General features: G+C 33.9%; 2 protein-coding genes across 3 annotated transcripts; both read left to right on the plus strand.

Annotated features, from left to right (window-relative positions):
• The first annotated feature begins 900 nt into the window (after nt 1-900).
• LOC18600972 (UPF0481 protein At3g47200-like) lies at nt 901-3,386 on the plus strand. 2 transcript variants are annotated; one of them, XM_018118904.2, is made up of 3 exons: nt 901-997; nt 1,108-1,210; nt 1,926-3,386. In XM_018118904.2, the coding sequence occupies exon 3, from the start codon at nt 1,945-1,947 to the stop codon at nt 3,271-3,273; it is 1,329 nt and encodes a 442-aa protein (XP_017974393.1). In that variant the 5' UTR covers nt 901-997; nt 1,108-1,210; nt 1,926-1,944; the 3' UTR covers nt 3,274-3,386. The 2 variants fall into 2 exon arrangements, with proteins under 2 accessions (XP_017974393.1, XP_017974394.1); XM_018118905.2 differs by having other exon boundaries at nt 907-997; nt 1,091-1,210.
• Nucleotides 3,387-4,224: 838 nt separating this feature from the next.
• LOC18600977 (putative calcium-binding protein CML14) lies at nt 4,225-4,611 on the plus strand. The gene has a single exon (XM_007031763.3). The coding sequence runs from the start codon at nt 4,225-4,227 to the stop codon at nt 4,609-4,611; it is 387 nt and encodes a 128-aa protein (XP_007031825.2).
• The last annotated feature ends 16,522 nt before the right edge of the window (nt 4,612-21,133 follow it).

Consider the following 21,133-nt stretch of genomic DNA (forward strand, 5'->3'; position numbering starts at 1 on the left):
ACAGAAGAATCGCGAGCAACTTAAGAACTTCACAAAGAAGATTAATGCAATTATATACACTTTTAGAACCAAAAAGAAAATTGTGTATACCACTTCAATTTTTGAAGATCCGAAGGCATCCCATGTGATACAAACTGATCCTCCGATCCTAATTTTAATTTCCTTCCTTACTAGACTTGTCCATGGGCTGGTGGCTCATCAGTCCTGCGAGCTTGACTTAACTCAAGTTGGGACTTAGACAGGATATTTTAAAATTGTTTATATAATATTTAATTTTAAAATATTAAAATATTTTAATAATAGATTTAAGCCGACCAACTCTTTCATCATATTAGATATCAATATATCACAACCAGGAGTATGTTATAACGTCATTGGAGCCAAATATGCCATGAGCGTGAAACAGAACGAAGTGAACTTCCCAAATTTTAGGAAACAAATATATGTTTGGAATATGGTTTATAAAGTTGAAATGATTGACCTCACCATTACTTTTCAATGACTGCCACAGCTTGAGATCGCAGAGTGTGCAAACATAGACGTTCATCAATTTTCCAGATTCTGAAGCAAGGGATAACTTCCCAAGACAACATTTTTCTTTCCAACTTTTCTTATTTCCTTTATTCTTGGTGTCGACTTTAATTCCTTCCAGGTTTAGGTGATAATTAAAAAGAGTTAAACATGCTTTATCTGTAGTTTAGATTCGTTTCCAAGAGAGCTGTGTCGTGGATTTATGTAGTTTTATATGCATGGATTCTTAATTTGTGTGGACCAAAGCAAATAACTTATGTACTGCTTTATGACAACACTTAATTAAAATATAAAATTAAAGTTTCATCTCCCAGGACCTTTTAGTTTGAATATAAATGCATGCCCAACATTGACTGGCCAAAAACATGATGAACAGAAGAAATTAACTTCGTCAGATCAGACCCTCGTTCCAGAAGATATTTGCCATTATCTAATTTTACTCAGCTTCTTGGCCATAATTTTCAGAGTAATTTCCCAAAGTTTCCTTTCTTGAAAGAGTTGGAAATTCTATCATGCCAATTTTCTGCTGCTAACTCAGATTATTTTGGATCTGTAAAAGTTTTTAATTTGTTGCAGGTTGCTGAGATACAGCAGATCACAAGCAATTCAAGATTGAAACTAGAAACTGAACCCAAGATAGCTGTTACCTTGGGACTGGAACTAGTTACTTTTGAATTTGGTACGTTGACTTTCTGCCTATGATTTTCATTCACATGCTTGCTTAATTTATTTGAATTATTTATTAATTATCGCACTTTCTTTTTAGTCTGAAGTTAAAATTATCAAAATTATTTCCGTCCCATATTGTTTGTACCTCATTAATATTTTGGTTCAATGAACTCAACTTTAATTATTATTTTTAACAAAATCATAAAACTAAAAAAAAAAAATCAAAGTTGAGTTTGTTTAACTAACTTTTCAAATAGAGGTAATCGAAATGAAAGGAAAAGAGTATTATTCTTTTTAATTAAAATTATTTCAAAATCAAAGTTAAAATAATTATTTAAAATTTAAAATAACTTATAAATATCTTTTGAAATTCTTTATCATAATGAAATTCTTTCGTTTTGAACGTTATTTTTATTAAAACACTTTTAAACTACAGAAATTCCTTTTGAAATTTTGAAAATGAAAAAATATAATGATCTTTAATATTCTCTATGCCATTTTTCTAACAAGCTTAATATGGTCAAGGGACAAGTATGGTTTTGGAAATAGAGTAGGAAAAAAGTAATGAAAAGAGACTAATTTAGGAGTGATTTTAACCAAAATACATTCTTTCTTTGTTTGCAAGTTACTTCCAAATTCTCAAGTTCTTTTCATGCTTTTTTCTCCCTTTCATCCTTATTTATCACCCAAAAATGAAAGTTCTCAAGAAGAATTTTGCCCAATAGGAAAAAACAGTTGACAATAATGGGAAAAAGTGGAAGATCAGACGACAAGATTGTTGCAATTGATGTTGGACCAATGTTATCTTCTCTGAAAGATGAATTGAGGAATGCTCGTCTATCCATGGCATCAAGCTACTGCATTTTCAAAACCCCAAGCATACTCTTCAGGCACAGAGAAAACTCATTTCTCCCCAATTGCTTTTCAATTGGGCCTGTGCACCACGGTAAAGAGAATTTGGCAGTCACTGAAAAAATCAAACTCAAGTACTTGAAAGGTCTTCTGTGCAGAGTGACTACCAGTCCGGAGAGAAAGTCCGAAGAAGCCAAGGAGATTGAGCAAGAGGAGATTTTAACTAATTTCACTGATACAGTAAAGGAGATTGAGAAAGAGGCTAGTGGTTACTATGCAGGAGATGATTATGCAGCAAAATTAGGTGATGAATTCGTAAAAATATTGGTGCTCGATGCTTGCTTCATTATTGAGCTATTCCGTAAGGATGCTGGAGAGATCACCCAAGACCAGGATGACCCAATTTTCTCCATGTCCTGTATGCTCCAATTTCTGTATCATGACTTGATTTTACTAGAAAACCAGTTACCCTGGTTTGTACTAGAAACCTTGTTTGAAAAAACCAAGCTCCCTTCGGAAACCAAGTCCCTGATTGAACTTGCCCTTCTTTTCTTTGCTAACATGTTCTCATCTCATCGACCTCCTATAAAACCAGACCTTTTTGCAAGCAAAAAGATCAAGCATATTCTTGATTTGTTAAGGTTATCCTTGGTTTTACCATCGGAAGAAATAAAAATCAACCCAAGATCCGGATGGCAACCTATTCATACTGTCACTAGACTCAAAGAAGCAGGTCTGAAATTCGTGAAAGTTACACCAGATAGCATCTTGGATATAAAGTTCAGAGACGGTTCTCTTGAAATTCCATCCCTGCTAATTCAAGAGACAACAGAAACAATCTTACGCAACCTGATCGCGTATGAGCAGTGTTTGCCACATTGTCCACCTATTTTCACATGCTACGCCAAGGTCTTGGATAACCTTATTGACACGACCAATGACATGGAGATACTATGCAAGAGCGAAATTTTCGATAACTGGCTGAGTCCTGAGGATGCAACCCAGTTTTTCAATAGGCTGTACAATGACACTTATGTCAAGGAATTCTATTACTCTAAACTTTGTGATGAACTGGATGGTTATTGCAAACGATGGTGGCCTACATGGCGTGCTTACTACGTGCACAACTATTTTTCCAAGCCCTGGGCCATTGCTGCTCAAATTTACGCTGTTATCATGTTTGTTCTCACCTTGTGGCAAACCTACATCAAAAAGGATTGATGATTCTCCCTTTGCCTGAAAAGTGTGTTTATATTATTCAGTTGCTTGTTTTGATATGTAAACCAAATCTATTTTAATGCAAATTATTCGAAAGGAGAACAGGTCATTGATTATAACAGTATCACAATCTCCTAATTTTCTAGATAGAACACATGAAAAAATTATTTAGCTATCCATGTGGCTAAATTAACTTCATGGCACCCAAAAATTTTCATTTATATCTCTCCTGGCTTTCTCTTCCCTAAATTATACAATTTGTGATAAAAAATTAATTAATCATGAACTCACCGATAATGAATCATTGCCAAACTTCGTCTCAATGAACAAAAAGGAGCTCCACGTTAGTATTTGCAAAGTCTCAGGTTCCAAGCACTTGGAGTTGGATCTCTTTCAATTGTCAAAAGAGAATAATATTGCACATGGGATGTCTGGGCTAATTAAAACAAATTCTATACATGTAAGATAGAGAGGAAAATGAATTTTAGGAACAAGGCATTCTATCTATGTGTGGAATTTCATGATTATCAACCAAATCAAAGTTTTTAATTTATATTGTTTTATTATTACAATCTATCAATTTGTTCAAAAATTAAGAAAAAATATGGAGAAACATTGTATTTGTGCTGATGCATGAGTACTGGAATTCTTATTCTTTACTTTTCCGTACAATTTCTATTGTGTTAACCCAATGTAAAGGAATTTCACTTTCCACTGTCATTGTCTTTTCCCTTACCTTTTCCAAAATTTTTATGCAAATTAACCATCACCATTATAGTTAATTAACAAGAATTTTGGCAAAAACTCTCCATGGCTCACTATAAAAACCCTTTGCCAGTTTGCCCCAATTAACTTCAAATTCACTAAACAAACCAAGGCATGCTCGCTTAACCTTGCCTTCTTCCCATCACAACCAAACACTTAAACAAGAGTACCTCCATTAAAATTGCCACTATGGTTTGGCCAGGGCTAGCAAGTTATACTACTAGTAAAAACGTGGATTACCGCCTTGTTCGAAACCAAAACAACCCCAAATCTACAAATGATTCCAGACTACGTATCTTTGGGCATAAGGGTACCTCCAACACTAAACTTTCACCTCCTTTCTTTACAGAAGCACAGTTGACATCTGTGTTTAGGCGGTTTGATGGTAATAGAGACGGCCGCCTCAGCAGGCAAGAGCTTAGGAGTGCTTTCAACAGCCTAGGTTCACGGTTTCCAACCTATCGAGCTTTTGCCGCCCTTCATCAGGCTGACCAAAATGGGGACGGATACATTAGCGAGGACGAGATGGATGATCTTATTCATTATGCTTTGAGTTGTGGGTACCATGTTCAGTAGAATCACCCAATTATTCATACTTAGCAAGAACAGATATATATATATATATATATATATATATATATATATATATATATGTACTTATGGTATCTACTACCTCTTTCCTTTGTTGTTAAAGTTCTTGAGATGAAGGAAAGAAAATAATTTGAGTGTTAATTACTTTGGTAGTTATAATTATATAGCAATCATAGAATAAAAAAGTTCAAAGAAAAGTATAATTAATAGATAGTTATTGCATAATTAATGTTAAAATTTGAAGTCAAATTAACACCGTTTGATTTATAATTTTGATTGATTAAAAATATTTTGATAATCATAATCTATGGCAATTAATCATGTATATATATATATATATATATATATATATATATATATATATATATATATATATTGCATAACTTGTATTTTACATATTTCACATCACATTGATGCAAGATAATTAATATATTGTGAATAGGCAAAAAAATTTTTTAGTCTTCGAATATAAGGTGTTTTTGAAAATAATCCTCTTCATAATTTTAATTGTTTTTAATCAAAAGATAAGATTTTTGAACAAAAATGTCCTTAATGAAACATTTTCATATACGTGTAGATAAGTTAAAAAAAATATGCCAAAAATTTATTACACAACATTTTGTTAAAAACATCCTCTTGTTGCATGAGATGATTTTTTTTTTTTATTGGACATTGAAGTAAACACAAACGCTAGGCAAATAACATGATTGGTTTATTAAACGACAATTTCATTCATTCTCAGAGATAGTAAAGTGTTCGAACAAGTTTAGAGCAAAGTAATCAATCACAGCAAATAAGTTGGCTACACACGATAAGTTAGTGAGTGTCAAATTTTTTTTTGTGTTTTTGAGTGGGTTTAGTGATTTGAATATCATATTGGTTAAAAATGTGGCTTAGGATTTTGTTGTTAAATGGCATTTTGTGTTGTTTAAAGTTGTTGAAACCCACAAAGATATTAGACGGCATGGACATTTGGGTCGAATGTTGTAGCATATGGAGAGAAAATGGGCATGGCGTGTAACAATCTAGGGATTTCCCTAAATACATGAGTATGGTGTGTAGCAACCAATGAATTTGAGGCATTACGTGTATCATCATAGGATTATATGTATGGCATGTAGCATGTTATGAATTTTAGGTATAGTGTGTAACAACATTGGTATTATATGCATGGTGTGTAACAAATTAGTTATTATGTAAGGAGTGTAACAAAATAAATATTTTTATAAATGTTGTGGAGCTTCTTTGGTTAACTGTTCAATGTGTGTAGTTTACATGTGCATTATTGTATTCTGTTGTAGATGGAATTCAGAGAGTACGAGAACGTTGATGTGAAACAAAAGGAGGAACTGATTGTGGTGACTCCAAAGCTAGGAAAAAGTGAAACCATAAATCCTTGCTATTATGGTGACTCCAAAAGAGGAAAAAGTGGAACAAGAAATCCCCAAGGGTTACTTCTGCGTCGGTCTCCCACACAACATCATGCTTCGTAAAATCAATGAATTAGCGCAATAAAGTATTCGTACAAAGTAACTAGGAGAAACAAGTCCAAATGGACACAATGCCTAAGGATTAATCTTCATGTCTCCTATTGCCAGTTGAACATTAACATAATTGGCAAAGTGGGAATAGGAGAGAATAAGATTAATCAGTTAGACACATGGACATGTTTGCATTGTTGCACTAGTTTAGGGTTTAATGTTAAATGTTTAAGGTTTATGGTTGAAGGTTTAGGTGAGAAATGATATGAGAGAACTAGAATTCAGCAAAATATGAATGAAATGGAATTAATAGAATTGTGTTGTAGTTGGAGAACGACTTACAAATGACTTCACTTACGTGCTGAATTACATAGCTATTTATAGTAGTTGAAAGGGTTTTGGTAGACAAAAAACATATAAAGAAATTAATATTCAAAATGGAGTAACTTAAATGAAACAATTTTCAAGGAAGGCAGGTGAAGAGACATTTAGTGTTTATATAGTAATCACAATAATGAGAACCAAGACTATCGATTTAATGTCTCAAAACTCTGCATTTGAATTTAAAGTTGCTGGGTGAATACAAGTGTTTCTTGGTATGATGCTTTCAAACAAACACATAAACATGTAGGTTATCTGTCATTTGTTACGCATGGTGCATAAGAACTTTATTTGTTGGCATGGCATGTAGAAACATTTGGTAATTTGAAAGGGTTTAGCTTGATAGAAAACATATAAATAAGTAAATACTCAAAATGGAGCAACTTCATAATGTAATAGTTTTCAAGGAAGGCAAGTGAAAAGACATTTAGTTTAGTTTCTATACATTTAATCAGAGTAATGAGAATCAAGATTGTTGATTTAATGTCTCAAAACTTTGCATCTAAATTTAAAGTTGTTGGATGAATACAAGTGCTTCTTGGTATGATGCTTTCAATCAAACACATGAACATGCAGGGCATCTGTTAGTTATTACGCATGGCCTGTAACAACTCTATTTGTTGGCATGGTGTGTAGCCACATGGATAATTTAGGCATGGCGTGTAAGGGTGAAAAAATATTGTTGTTAGATGCAATGTATCAACATTCAATTTTTAGGCGTGTATTGTAATAATTTAGTGATTACACAAGGCATATAGCAACTTAGTGATAACGCATGGCGTGTTTTGACCGAATATTGTTAAGTTAGCGTGTAACAATCGAAAATATTTAGGCATACGTGTAAGAAAATTTAACTTGTTCTGGATGGGGTTTTAAACACTTTGAGGAGTATTTTGAAGACAACCTGCAAAGCAAATCTTTAAATTCTTTCAACTCTTTACATGTCTTTTGTTTTTTGAAAAGTGGGCATCAATTGAGGTTTGTCTAGTGCGTTTTTTATAAATCAAAATGTAATTTTTTTCCCGTCAAAAACAATTGTTTTGTAAAAAAATCGAAAAAAAATCCCATGTGAAGCCTTAGGTTTGGAATTTTCAAATTCTTATGTTTATTCAAGCTTTAGGGCTCGAATTGATCTGAAGAAAAGCTATTTCAAACCGTTGTGAACATTTCAACCATTTGAGTTTCATTGAAAACAACTCAAAACACAATCCCCGAATGCCCAATTGCCTCAAGTGCACGAAACCCACCGTTGGGCAGCATAAAGGCAACAACAGCATCAAAAGCATTAAAAGATTCAATTTTGTCTGAAATATTGTCCTTGCTTCCTACAATATATGCAGGTCTCACCTCTGTTTTAGCAAGTAGGTGGAAGATTTTCTTAGTTCGTCAATTTCTACTCTTGATTATACAAAGATCTTGAAAGTTATTGACTTTTTGGGTATATTCTATCTGTTGCATTATGGCAAAGTGTTGAACAACTTTAGTTACAGTTGTTCATTAGAGATGATCATTGGGGTTTGATGCCTCCTAATCTCTTTAGAAATAAGACACTCATCAAATTGGAACTACATGATTATACTATTATTGTTATAAGCATCTTTACTAAGGTATCTTTTTCAAGTCTGAAGACTATCCATAATGGAGATGTAGACATTATGGATGATGATTCAATTTGAAGGTGGTTGTCTGGTTGCCTTGCACTTAAAGAGTTGTTGATTCAGTCTTCTCGTCAATCTAAAAGTCTTATCGAGTTAAATATTTGTAAACTTGACTCAAGAGACTGAATTTATATTATCATGGTGAAATGTCCAATAAACCTTTTCATGTTGGCCTTGATGCCCCATGGATTTCGAGATGAGTTCAATGTTGATGCCACAAGTAACGTGTTTAATGGAATGAGTAATGTTCGATCACTTCAATTCAATGATGACCCAAGAATATGGTATCCACATTTAGTCGAATGAGGAAATAAATAAAGGATCATATGGTTTCCACATTTTGTTTACAAATATGCAATAACCCATGAATATTTACATTAATAAATGATGGCTTACTATTATAAAATCTTCTTATGTGCCATGCCTACTATCGCATATTTGTTTACATGCCCATTTATAGCATACAAACATTGTGTGTCTATAAACGCCATGGCCATTAGGCACATTTTGCTTCACATGATGAGTTTAAGGTTTGTTCGTACACGCAGATGATAATTGTACAAATATAATTACATGTTAGAAGGTTGCAGCGTGTTATGCAATATGAAATCCTGATGGCCTTTCAACATTATGTTTGTTTTTTTACATGGCGTGTACAAACATATGTACAGCGTCATAGTCATTATTCATGGCATGCTAGAATTGTTTTTGGCATGTAGCAATATTGAATATATGAAAATATGCCCACTATAAATGGTGTGTTACAATAGATTATATAAGCTTAGTGTGTAGGAGCAATTGCATATTATCGATGGCGTGTAACAATACTGAATATATTCAAATGGCGTGTTCAATCAATTTATACCAAATTCGAAGCTTCTAAATCATTCAAATGAAAGAAAACAATTACAAAGTCCATAAATATCTGTAACCCTAGACCAAGTTATCCATACACATTGGCTTTTGTATAAATTCATCCTCAATTAACATACCCAACATAAATAAACTATTTAACAACTACATGATCAGAAGCCATAAGAGTTTGGTGAAACCAAACTCTCCATGTATGTTATTGCCCAAAACCATTGCCTTATATGAGTAATTTTGACTCCTCTGAAGGTGCCTTTGATCAGATTATATAATTTTAATCTATTTAAATTTTTACCTACTTTCGAGTAAGGCACACCTCCTCCATTTGTAAGGAAGACTTCATTGTTTGCTAATATGCATATTCACTCCAAATGATAGCTTGGTTTCAATGAGAAAATATTCGTAATTGTCAGGAACCTTATCCAACTTTGTTTCATTTTATCCTTCTCCAGTTTCCAAATCTTTATGCTATTTTCATCATTGTTTTAAGCCAAACTTAGGCATCCTCCAAGCGCTACCATCGTAACATTATTATCACGTCATCATTTTGCATTATTAGGCACGTTAATTATAACAAACTCTTCAGATGTTAGATGAAATCCAAGAATTCCACGACACGAATTTTCATATTTGTGATGGCCACGACTCGTTACACAATTCACATTCCAATAAATAACACCATCATGAAGAGTCCTTAACCACTCACGATCCATAAAGGTTATAGGAAGAGAAAAGCCATCAATTCTTCTCCAAGTATTAGATTTCAATGAGTAAACATCAACGATGACTTCTGATAAAGATAAATATACCTTATGGTTAACATTAACAAATCTTATTAGTATGTAATCATGAATAGACTGATCACAACCAAATCCAAATGTGTTTTGCAGACCTTTTCCATATAACTTGATGGTGAGGGGGTATCTTAAACTCTCTTATACATGGATTCAATATAATAAGAGTTTCCTTTGGCACAACAACACATAAAAAGCCATTACGGGACCCTAACAATGCAAGATAATGTATCAGAGATCACTTTTTCTCAAGATATGTCATAGGAAAATTAAGATTGGACATTGTTTTCTTATATGGTTCCAAGCTCATTGATTGAAGAGAAAACTTAAAACATCATAAATTTGTTGCATACCGTTGGATTTATTTGGATGCATCTGAATGGAATAAAGGCTTCTAAGTGTTCTAGAATTTCGACAAACATTGAAATTGCACAACAAATTTTGGAAGAAGTTTAGCCAATATCCCAATCAATAGATCATCTTCAAGTTGTACCAATATTTTATGCCTCTTCAGGTTTTCATTATTCTAATCTTTACAAATTAGTAATTTGAGAGCGACTTTTCTATGTTGGGAGTGTATTCAGTTTTTTGAACTTTTGTTTGTCTTAGACTCGACATCTTATTCAAAGAACCGTTATAAAGTCTTATAAAGAATCATTAACCCATGTTGGATGAGACTTAATATTTCTGCAAATTAATAAGAAAATTTATTAAAAAAAAGGATTTAAATGGAATGTCCTAATAATTGCCTGATAAGGCATGGCGTGTAGCACAAATTGCATTTAAAGGCATTGTGGTTAACAAATGATACATATTACCCATGGCATATTACAACACTGTATATATGCATGTCGTGATGGCTTACATCAGGCATGGCATGTACCATCTTACCTTATTAAAAGGGTATAGTTTAGGGTTTAGGGTTTATTGGTTAGGCAAGGTAGATAACAAGTTAAGAATTTTTTGTATGTTGTGTAACAACTTACAAGAATTAAGAATGGCATGTATCCACAATTGAGGATTACAACAATCTCAGATCCCCTATCATATGCTCTTTCAAGAAGATAACGACAATAAAAAATGGAATCCATACATTTGAGATTTATCTAGCCGGTCATCACTTCATTCAAGAATCAAACTTGGTAGCCTTTGAACACAAGGGCATTTGTTTTTACACGCAATAAACACTTTTACTTCATCTCACGGGTAGCAACATTATTTTGATCATGGCCTGTATCTGTAATTTTGCACATGGCTTTTAGCATGTCACAGTATGTTTATATAGACCCTGCTCACCTCGAACACACCATTCATGAATGCACTCCCCTCTTAAGCCAACACATTTAACACATAAATCGACAAAAGCATTTAGAATGCTCATATCTTATTCATGAATGCACTCCCACAGTGCAAATTACTTCTCGCTCAAAAAGAATATTTCAGACGAATTCTAGTAACAAATAACTACAACTATTTAAAACAGTTGTTAGAGCTCTCGCGCAAGGTTCAAATATTATATGCAAGTTGCTACAAGCAATGAAGCGCAATTTTTTCCATGCAATGTTGGAGAAAATGCTCATTTTTGTTATGTAAGCGTAACGTGTAACAACACCATTGTGCAAATGCATGGCATGGTTTATATACAAACGGTGTGTAACAACCATTGTGTACACTTTAAATCCCACAAAGACATCATGTGTAACACAATAATCCTTTAAGTTCGTTTTCGAAGGTTACAAAAATTGAACTAAACACATATTTATATCAAGTCTTTCCAAATATGTTTTGCAAATTTCTAAACCCTAAACCTAAAAATTTAAAATTTTTGACCATAGGATTTCACAGGGGATACTCAAGGTATTTTAGCCAACTCTGATGTTATGGATAGGGAAATAAATTGCTTGGACTATTGAGCGGGTGTTTAATAAAATTAACTTTATCTGAGGAGAAATTGTCACTAAACCATAAAGATTAAAAAGAGTTTGAACAATTTGACTTTTTGTTTTACTGGTTGTGTTGGGCATGAATCATCTTTGTGTTTGCATTTAACACTAAATTGTACAATATAAGTTAACTCCGTGTTACACGACATGCAAAGTTACTAGATGCCATCCATAAAAATTATTGTTTACAAACGCCAGGGAGAAAATTGATCAGTTGCAGCACGCCAATTGATCAGTCTTTTTCACACTTAAAGCCAAGCCTAACCAACAGAATCATTGATTGCGAAACGCATGCATAAAATTCCTAACATTCACTATGTTCATCATTGATCTTTCTCATAACTAATTATCGGATCATGAATGAATTAGGAAAAATGCATTGAACTTCAAGTATGCAATTTAAGTATATGAAATGAATTACTAAATCAAATATAGTGTCACATGTAAGCACATCTTGTTTTTTATTGCGATACAATTTGACGCTTAATTAGGATTGAGGGTTACCCTTGGTGCCCTCAATCCATGTGAGACTTGGATGCCCTGAATCATCAAATGCTTGTAAATATTAGACTTTAAATTCAAGATTTTCTAGTTTTCCTAACATTTCCCTCACTTCCATATTGAGTATTTTGATTTTTTTTCTAAAATTTCTCCTTCCATGTTCTAAATGTCGAAAAAGACGTTGCTGAGAGTTGTTGTCTTTTCAAACTCTCGTACAACGATTTTTTCTAGATGACTTGACTAAACTTCCTCTTCACTACAATCGCTATGTTGTTTTCTTGCTCTTCTTGAATCCATGGTGGTCACAGTACAATGTATTGGATGGTACGAGGGTTATGTTTTAGAAAATTATGTATTCAATGTGTAAAGACACTATATACACTTTTGTCTGAGAATTGGCTCCTGTCAAATATCTAATAAGGGACTGTTTGCCTTCAGTTGTTGCATAAACATTCTGTCTCTTCAATTCCAATTGTGTATAGTACCATGTGCCGAACTTTTCAGTAACCATAAATAGACAAGTAATCATCACATCATTTTATTGCAATGGTGTGTAGCAAACAATATTGTGTACGCATGGTGTGTAAAAACAAGTGCATTGTAGTCATGGTGTTTAGTAAGACTATACTTCAATGTCAGTTGCATTTAACAACTGTGTGTCGACGTTTCATGGTGTGTTACAAAATTTTGATTATTTTACGTTACATGTAAGGACTCAAATTTTATCCCACGGCTTATAAGAACTCAAGTTTGCATCTTACATGGTAGATGAATTAGGCTTTGGCAAACGATGGTGTTCTATGGAGGAAAAAACGAAAGTGTCAGAAAACTAAAATGGGGAGAAAAGTTAAAATGTGGCAAAGTCTTAGTGTATTAATGAAATGGTGTGCATAACCCTCTGACTTCCTGAGCAAAGTTGAACTATTAATTGTTAAATTCCATGGCTCTATGAAACAATGACTGTAAATAGATGCCATGCCTTAGTAGTATAATGCATTGTTAAAAGCCAAGAACTACAAAACATCTACTTTTATACACCATTACTATGTATAGGACTTTATAATCATTCCTTCAATCATATGCTGAGGTTAACAAAGACAAACAGAAGAATTGAAACCATAGCCGCACCCAACATAGAAAAGTCACTTACAACTTACTAATTTGTAAAGATCGGAGTAATAAGAACAAGAAGAGGTAGAATAGATCGGTCAGAATTGAGGATGATGTCATGATATTGTCTCGACTTCTTTCAAAATTTGCTATATGATTTTGATGTCTATAGAAATCCTGTAACACTTGACTTAGAAGCCTTTTCATCCGGATGCATCTAAATAAATCAAATTGTATGCAAAAATTTTGTCTAAATTGTAAGTTTTTTCTTTAATCGATGAGAATGGAAGCATATAAGAAAACAACATAAAATCTTGATTTCCCCACGACATATCTTGAGAAAAAGCATTATTTAGTGTATCATCTTGCACTTTTAGGCTTTTGTGATGGCTTGTTGTGCCTAGCTATGCCAAAGGATACTCTAATTTTATGGAATCCAAGTGTAAGAGAGTATAAGCAAGTACCCCTCTAGTGCTCCTTGACAATGTAAAACTTTGGTTTTTGCCTCATCAACACTTTTGGATTTGGTTATGATTAGTCTATGTATGATTACAAACTCATAAGATTTGTTAATGTTGGTGATAGGGTAGATTTGTCAAAATTTGAATTACTCATTGAGATATATTCACTAAAATCTAATGATAAGAATAAGAGGCTTTTGTCTTCTAATAACGTTCGCAAAAAATGGTTTTTCAGGGACTCATCATGATGGGGTCGTTTATTGGACTATGACAAGCAAAATGAGTCATGGGGTTAGGGAATATGAAAATTTGTGTTGTGGAATTCTTGGATTTAATATAACATTTGAGGAGTTTACTGTAATCAACGCGCCTAATGATGCAAAACAGGGATGTGAAACAAATGTAACATTGATTGTGATTGGAGGATGCTTGAGTTTGGCTCAAAACGAGGGGAATAGCATCAAGATTTGGAAATTAGAGAAAGATGAAACAAAACAGAGTTGGTAAGGTTCATGAAAATTGAGCCTTTTATCCCATCGCATCGATGCTATGATTTAAAGCCAATATGCAGTTTACAAAATGGTGAAGTCTTCTGTACTGATGGAGGAGGTGTGCTTTACTATGCAATATATACAAAGTCAACTGGACTAGAATTGTATGATCTAGTGAAAGGCACCTTCAGAAGACTAAAAGTTGCTTACATTAGACAATGGTTTGGAGCAATACCATACATGGAGAGTTTGGTTTCACCAATTACTTATGGCATGTGATAGTTTAAATCTTTAAAAAATTGCTTTGACATTTTATGGGTTTTGTTCATTTGGAATGACTTGACACTGTATACACTATAACTGTTTATGGATAAGTGGGTGTATCTAATGGATAGTTGTGCACTTATCCAATGTTTTATTCAATGAAAATGCTTTAAAATCTACTGACGTAACGTGACGTGTACCAACAATTTACTTGTAATTATGAAAAATTTCAACGCTAACACCCAACAAAAGGGTAATTAGTAAGAATATTAAAAAAATGTGCTTAAAATAAGGTGTAGTGACAATTGCCTAATAAGGCATGGCATGTAGAAACAATTGCTTCTTAAGGCATCGTGTGTAACAAATGATACATACTACCCATGGCGTGTTATAACACTGTATATATGAATGTCGTGATGGCTTGTAAAGCCATGGCACGTAGCTCTATCTATTATTAAAGGCATGGTGTTGAACATCTTAGTTATTTTAGGGTTTAAGGTTTAGAGTTTACTAGTTAGGCATGGCAAGACATAAGTAAGGAATTTTTTGCATGTCGTGTAACAACTTTAGAACTTTCGACATCACGTGTATCCTTTTTTTTAGGCATGTCGTCTAGCATCTTAAGCAATTAATGCATGATTTAAGCAAGTACAAAAGATATTTTGAACCTTTGTGATCATGTCTACCATTTTATTTCATCCAAACCATATGACAACCAAAATCCAAAAATGGCCACCAGCCTCAAGTGCTCCAAAATATGCAAGCGTCTTAGTCATTATTGCAAATATATTCTAGCATTAACCCACAAATGTACGTTATCCTATCTTCTCAACCCTAAAGGTGATTGAAATGTATTCATTTGGTGGTAATATGGAAATGGAACCTTAAAGCCTAAAGAATGCAATAGTTTTTGAGAATATTAGAATACATATTGCTCAGGATGTTGGAAAACATACTGAGATTACCAGCAAGCTACTGATGGTGCCAATGGAATCAAAGTTATGCCAAGTCGAATTCATTTCCAGATTCATACCATGAATTAATATAGATATTTATTGCAATTTCGTGCAATAATCAATGCTTCTTATGCATGGTATATAGCAATAATTGAATACTATCCATGGCTTGTAATAATAATGCCTACATCCGCAAAGCAAGCAAAAAATGGGTTTGTTGGTGTGGCATGTATCAAAATTTCAAATTCTACACTTGCCATGTAAAAACTCAATCTCCATCCGTGGCATGTGATAACAATGCATATGCATACATGCCGTGTTCTAACAACGTAAATATATTCGATAACCTTCCAAAAAATCACATCATTGGTCATTGCTTTTGATGTTATAAAAATGCATATGTACACATGATAATGCTCTAATATTCAATTCACAGTACAATATGCATTACAATGGTAGAAAAAAAAACCTCAAAACATTGATTCATTTACTAATTAACTTTATTGAAGTAGGTTTTTCCTAACCATGCTAGAAAATAAGTTGTTTAAGCAACCCAAAAGCAAGCATGACAACAAGAGATGTTATCAAATGGGTTCGAATTAGGTTTCCAAGAATCACTTATATTTGAACTCAAATTGGCTTCACAATTGCATATGAGTTTTGCATTAAGGACAGATTATTTTAAACCTTCCAAAGTCACACAAACCCACATCATACTCAACATCTTCTCAATTTTACTTATGCTGCTTGAGCAAGTGTGATCGAAAGAATACAGAATTTCAAGCCCTTTATTATTAAGCCCTCCCCCCAAACAAATTAAGATAATTCCATACACACATTTCACTTAGCCCAGACTTTACTTTACTCTTGCTAAAATAATTAAGCATCCTTTTCCTAAATAATGTAGTTGCATTCTTGGCATTTTTTCATATTCTTAGAAACATTTTCTCACTATTAGATCATGGGATGAGGCTCATATTCTCAATTAAAACATTTTCAAATATTTGATTATCCTTTGATGCTTCAAGAAAAGCATTGCAAGTTAGTTTCACATTGACGAAATCACTAACTGAATTAGAGGCCACACATATTGGAATATCTGCCAAAACCTCACTTGGAATAGGCTGAATATTGCTAAAACTTTTCTTCATTGTGATCAATGAAAAAAAAAAGAGAAATAGAAACCTTAGAAGAAAGCAATAAGAAAACGTTAGTTTAACCTATCAATTTCTTATATGCACTTACTTAGACTTACTTCTTATATGCATATACGTCAACCTTTCAACTTCTCAATGCAACCCTTGTGAAGGCTGGGGACTTTTTTATTAGAAATATAAAGTTATGTCTCTTCAATCGTAGATAACCATTTTCTTGATTATGAAGTGTTTCACAGTCTTTGAAAAACAAACTATTCACACATCATTTATTGCAATTATAAGTTCCTATAGTCAAGTAAAATAAACAATCAAATGATCAAATAAAAGAACCATGTAATTCGAAAAGACAAACGAAATACATGTGATTGAAGCAACATAGGAATAAGCAGTCAAAACTGACATTTCATTGCGGTTAAAACATCTCTAATTTCATTGTGTGCTCACAATTCATGAGTTTTGTTCCTCTTTTCTTTATTTTAACCCCTAAATGGATTGTGACTTGATTTTTACATGTAATTTTTATGGATCCTATTCTTAGTCTCAACAATTACAACAATCAATTAATGACAACTGTTTCCGTCTTAAAACATGACCTATATAGAATGGCGTGTAATGACAGCATCTATTTTTACATGGCGTGTAACAACTCTATTTGTTGGTAAGGCATGTGGCAACCTTCCGTATTGTCCTCCTAATGTGCACAACCAAACTCACATTGTAACAGCACATATTATAGACATGGCGTACAACAATAGATTATATATGGATGCCATGTAGCAACAAATGCCTACCAAGGCTTGGCATGTAACAACTGTTGTCAAAACTTTTGAAGCTTTCTTGGGCTAACAATTTCAAAGATCCAATACCTAACTCCATCTTCCATTCTACATGGCATGTCATTTACCCTATAAGTAATACAATGTTAGTTAGAATTAGACACTTGAATAACAAACAGTTAAAATATAAAGTCAATCCATTATTAGATAACAAACAAAAAATATGAATGTAAGAAACTTCACGGCATATCATTCCTTCGTACTTACAAATTTTTACTAGTTTCACCCAGAACAACTCTACATGTAAGAAAAGTACTAAACATGGCTTAAACATTTAGTTTGGCAGACCCATTACCTTTGTTTGCAAGACAACTTACGTTCTCAAACATTGTCCTTCATATTAGACATGTGTTACATGTGTGACCAATTTGTCTACAAGTGGAACATGCTTCCGGTAGTCATTGTCGTGAAGGCACCGACTTGGAGATGGTGCAAGATTTTTAGATGGAACTATAAATGGAGATAGGCAATTTTGTTTATTATGCTCATACCTTTTGCACTATGAACATCTTTGTGGTCCACCACCTTCCTTAATCAATGGAATCCTTTTCCTCTTAGGCCTTGCCGCTTGACCTCGCCAAGGTGGTGGCAAAACAACGATTTGTTTCACATCAGGGGGGATGTCCCAGTCACTGGGATACCCAACCAGGCGAATGGACCTAACATAACCCTCCACTAAATAGTAGTCTTATAGTGGTTCACACAAAATTCAATGGCTTCACGTTTGCATTTACTTTGAATCTAATGAACTCATAGTTGAAGCACAATGTAAAAGTTAAGTTAATTACAAATCAAATAAGAAACAAGGATATTCGTACCTTATTGCCACAATTGCATGGCTACATGGTAGTAGATCTGTTTGGAACGCACAACATGAACATGTTTTCCTGGATAAGTTTACAAGTCCGTTCATCTTCCCGTCTTTAACTTCAAACTCCATTTGATCGATAGGTTTAACTACAAAATGATGTGCATCATTAAATCATTTACTCAATTGTCTAGCAGCCTAAAGGCTAAGCGGTATGGTCACCTTGATGGCCTATTCATACTAGTCATGGAACCAATGCTAGAACATGTCTATGATGGACTTGATCAAAATAGTGATTGGAATTTGCCTTGCTTGCTTCAAGCATAAGTTAACACATTTCACAATGATGGATGTCATGAGCTGGTATCGCTTTACCGGTAACTATGCATGTGCTCATTTTTCAATGCTTATTCTCATAAGGTTAGAATGGGCTCTTACGTGAATTTGCTTTAGTTGGTTTTTATGTCTGTCGAAATTGGAAACCTTCTAACAATCTCAAGCAATGGTGAAAATCACTAAAACATTATCGCGCTTGAACTTGTTTTTGAATATTTTCTTTATTTGGTAACTGCATAAACTGTGGTACGTGTCTGGGTATGCCTTTTGGATTGATATCTTAATGCCAAGATACTAATTAGAAATGAACATTGTGTTTTCAAGACAACCAACCACACAACGCAGGTTGCTAAGAAACCATATCCACGAGTCTTCTTCCTCAACGTAGCCTATGCTAAATGCAATCGAATATACGCACTCATTCACATTTTTGCAAATAGCAACACACAGAACTCTCTTAAACCTACCTTTCAAATGTGTGGTATTAATAGCAACTATAAAACATATTACATCCTTGAACCCTCGAATACAAGCCCCGTACGACCAGAAACAATATTTGCCTTATTGTGCCTTATCGTAGCCAATATTGTGACTGTACTAGGATTTTCACATTCTAACATATGGAAATGCAAGGGTAAGAGTTGGAATGACTATTTTGAGGGATCGAAAACAAGCTTATCTGCATACTCTTTCATTTGCTAGGCCTTACCATACAAGCATTCCAATCCCCATTGAACCCATATCTCATCAATTATTTCTTCAGGTCTCAATGCTACTCCATTAGCCTAAAGCTTGTGTGACATAAGTTCACTAATTATCTTTGCACTCGTGGTTCAAACCTTCCTTGCAAACCATCGACAGTACACATGTGTACTTTACAAAATGTTAGAACTTGCAAATAATCTTCTTCAAGTACTTGATTGCACACACACCAAACTTGCAAGCCTTGTCCTTATAAGCAACCTCAAAATGAGCCTGACATGACCTTTTAACTCTTATCTTAAATTGCTCATTTAGTGCCAACATGTTCAAAGTCCATTTCAATTCGGCCTTAGAGGAAAACATTTTTCCTCGGTATAAGTGGTCATTGATCACTGTAGACTCCTTAAAGGTAACTATTTGGAAGGAGAATATGTTTGAACCCAAAATAAGCCATGTACACCTACATTTCTCCTTTCTTGCTCACTGTCTTTGAGCAATGTCTTAGGTGAACGAATCCCCGTTGTCAGCAACAATGGGGTTATTGTCTATGGGGTCATCGCATTGAACATCTCCTAAATCTACACCTCTGGCATGTTCTGTTTCGCCTTCAACATGATTGCAATTCAAAATGTCACTGTCGTCAACCTAATCATCCTCTAAATTGTCAATATGTGAACCATCAGGCCAGCCATCAGAATCGTTATCAAAGCTATCTTCATTGGTAGGGAACCAATCATCTTCACCCTGATAACATGCTTCGTTGTCATTAAACGTTGTAGTGTTGTCCTCAAGCATCTCAATGTCATCCTCGAGTATCATAGTGTCCTCCTTAAGCATCTTCATATCATTTGAAAATGGCATTAGACCCTCTATCGTTTCATCCGACCGTTACATTGGTTAGACATAAGCAAGTAATTGGTTTGATGCACATGCTAATCGAAATTGTGCAGCCAACTATTATGAGAATGTCATGTGTGTACTTGGCTGCACAAAATCATGTGCATATGTCAATTGCCATTATTATGGTTTAGGGACTAAATGTTATGGTATACATGAAGCAATGTACATCTGAATATGAGGTGTTTAACATGTTGTATAGCTTTTTCATATGGCACACAATTTGTATTGCGTTCCTTAACGGTGACGTACATTGCCGAAACATTCCTTTGCTCTAGCAGAATTAACGCAACATCCTCTTTGTTCTTGATAATTAGCTGTGACAACTCTTTGAGTATATTGATCAATGAATGTGACTTGATTTCGTGATTTCGTAAGTTTACTCCAACAACATCTTCAACCAACTTCACCAGGCCCGTAAATGATAAATCACTCCTAACCCCTTACATTCGTGACTTACCACCATTGTAAATGCCATTGGCCCAATGGCCATCGTGTCTTAATCACAAGTCGTAAAATTGGCATGCCATTGAAATTTAAAAAAAAAATTAATTATGAAAATCAATTTACACATTACGTTGCTACATGCCATGTTCTAAAATTTTGCTACACGCCTTATTGAAAACATGTTGTATTCAAAAAAATTTTGCAAGTTTGATATTCATACTACCGTTTGCTACCCCACAAAATTTGAATTTTATCTCATGCCGGAATCCAAGTCAACTAGGCTTTACTTTTAATGTTATGATATGCTTCTTCTATTTGATACTAGTTTTTTCATCATCATACAAGACATGGTAATCAGTAGGCTTGCTTTTTCCCTACTTAAAAAAAAATCGGATACTTTCTTTTCTCTTTTCA

The sequence above is a fragment of the Theobroma cacao genome, chromosome 4 (genome assembly GCF_053813885.1).
Source record: "Theobroma cacao isolate CCN51 chromosome 4, ASM5381388v1, whole genome shotgun sequence".
NCBI lineage: Eukaryota > Viridiplantae > Streptophyta > Magnoliopsida > Malvales > Malvaceae > Theobroma > Theobroma cacao.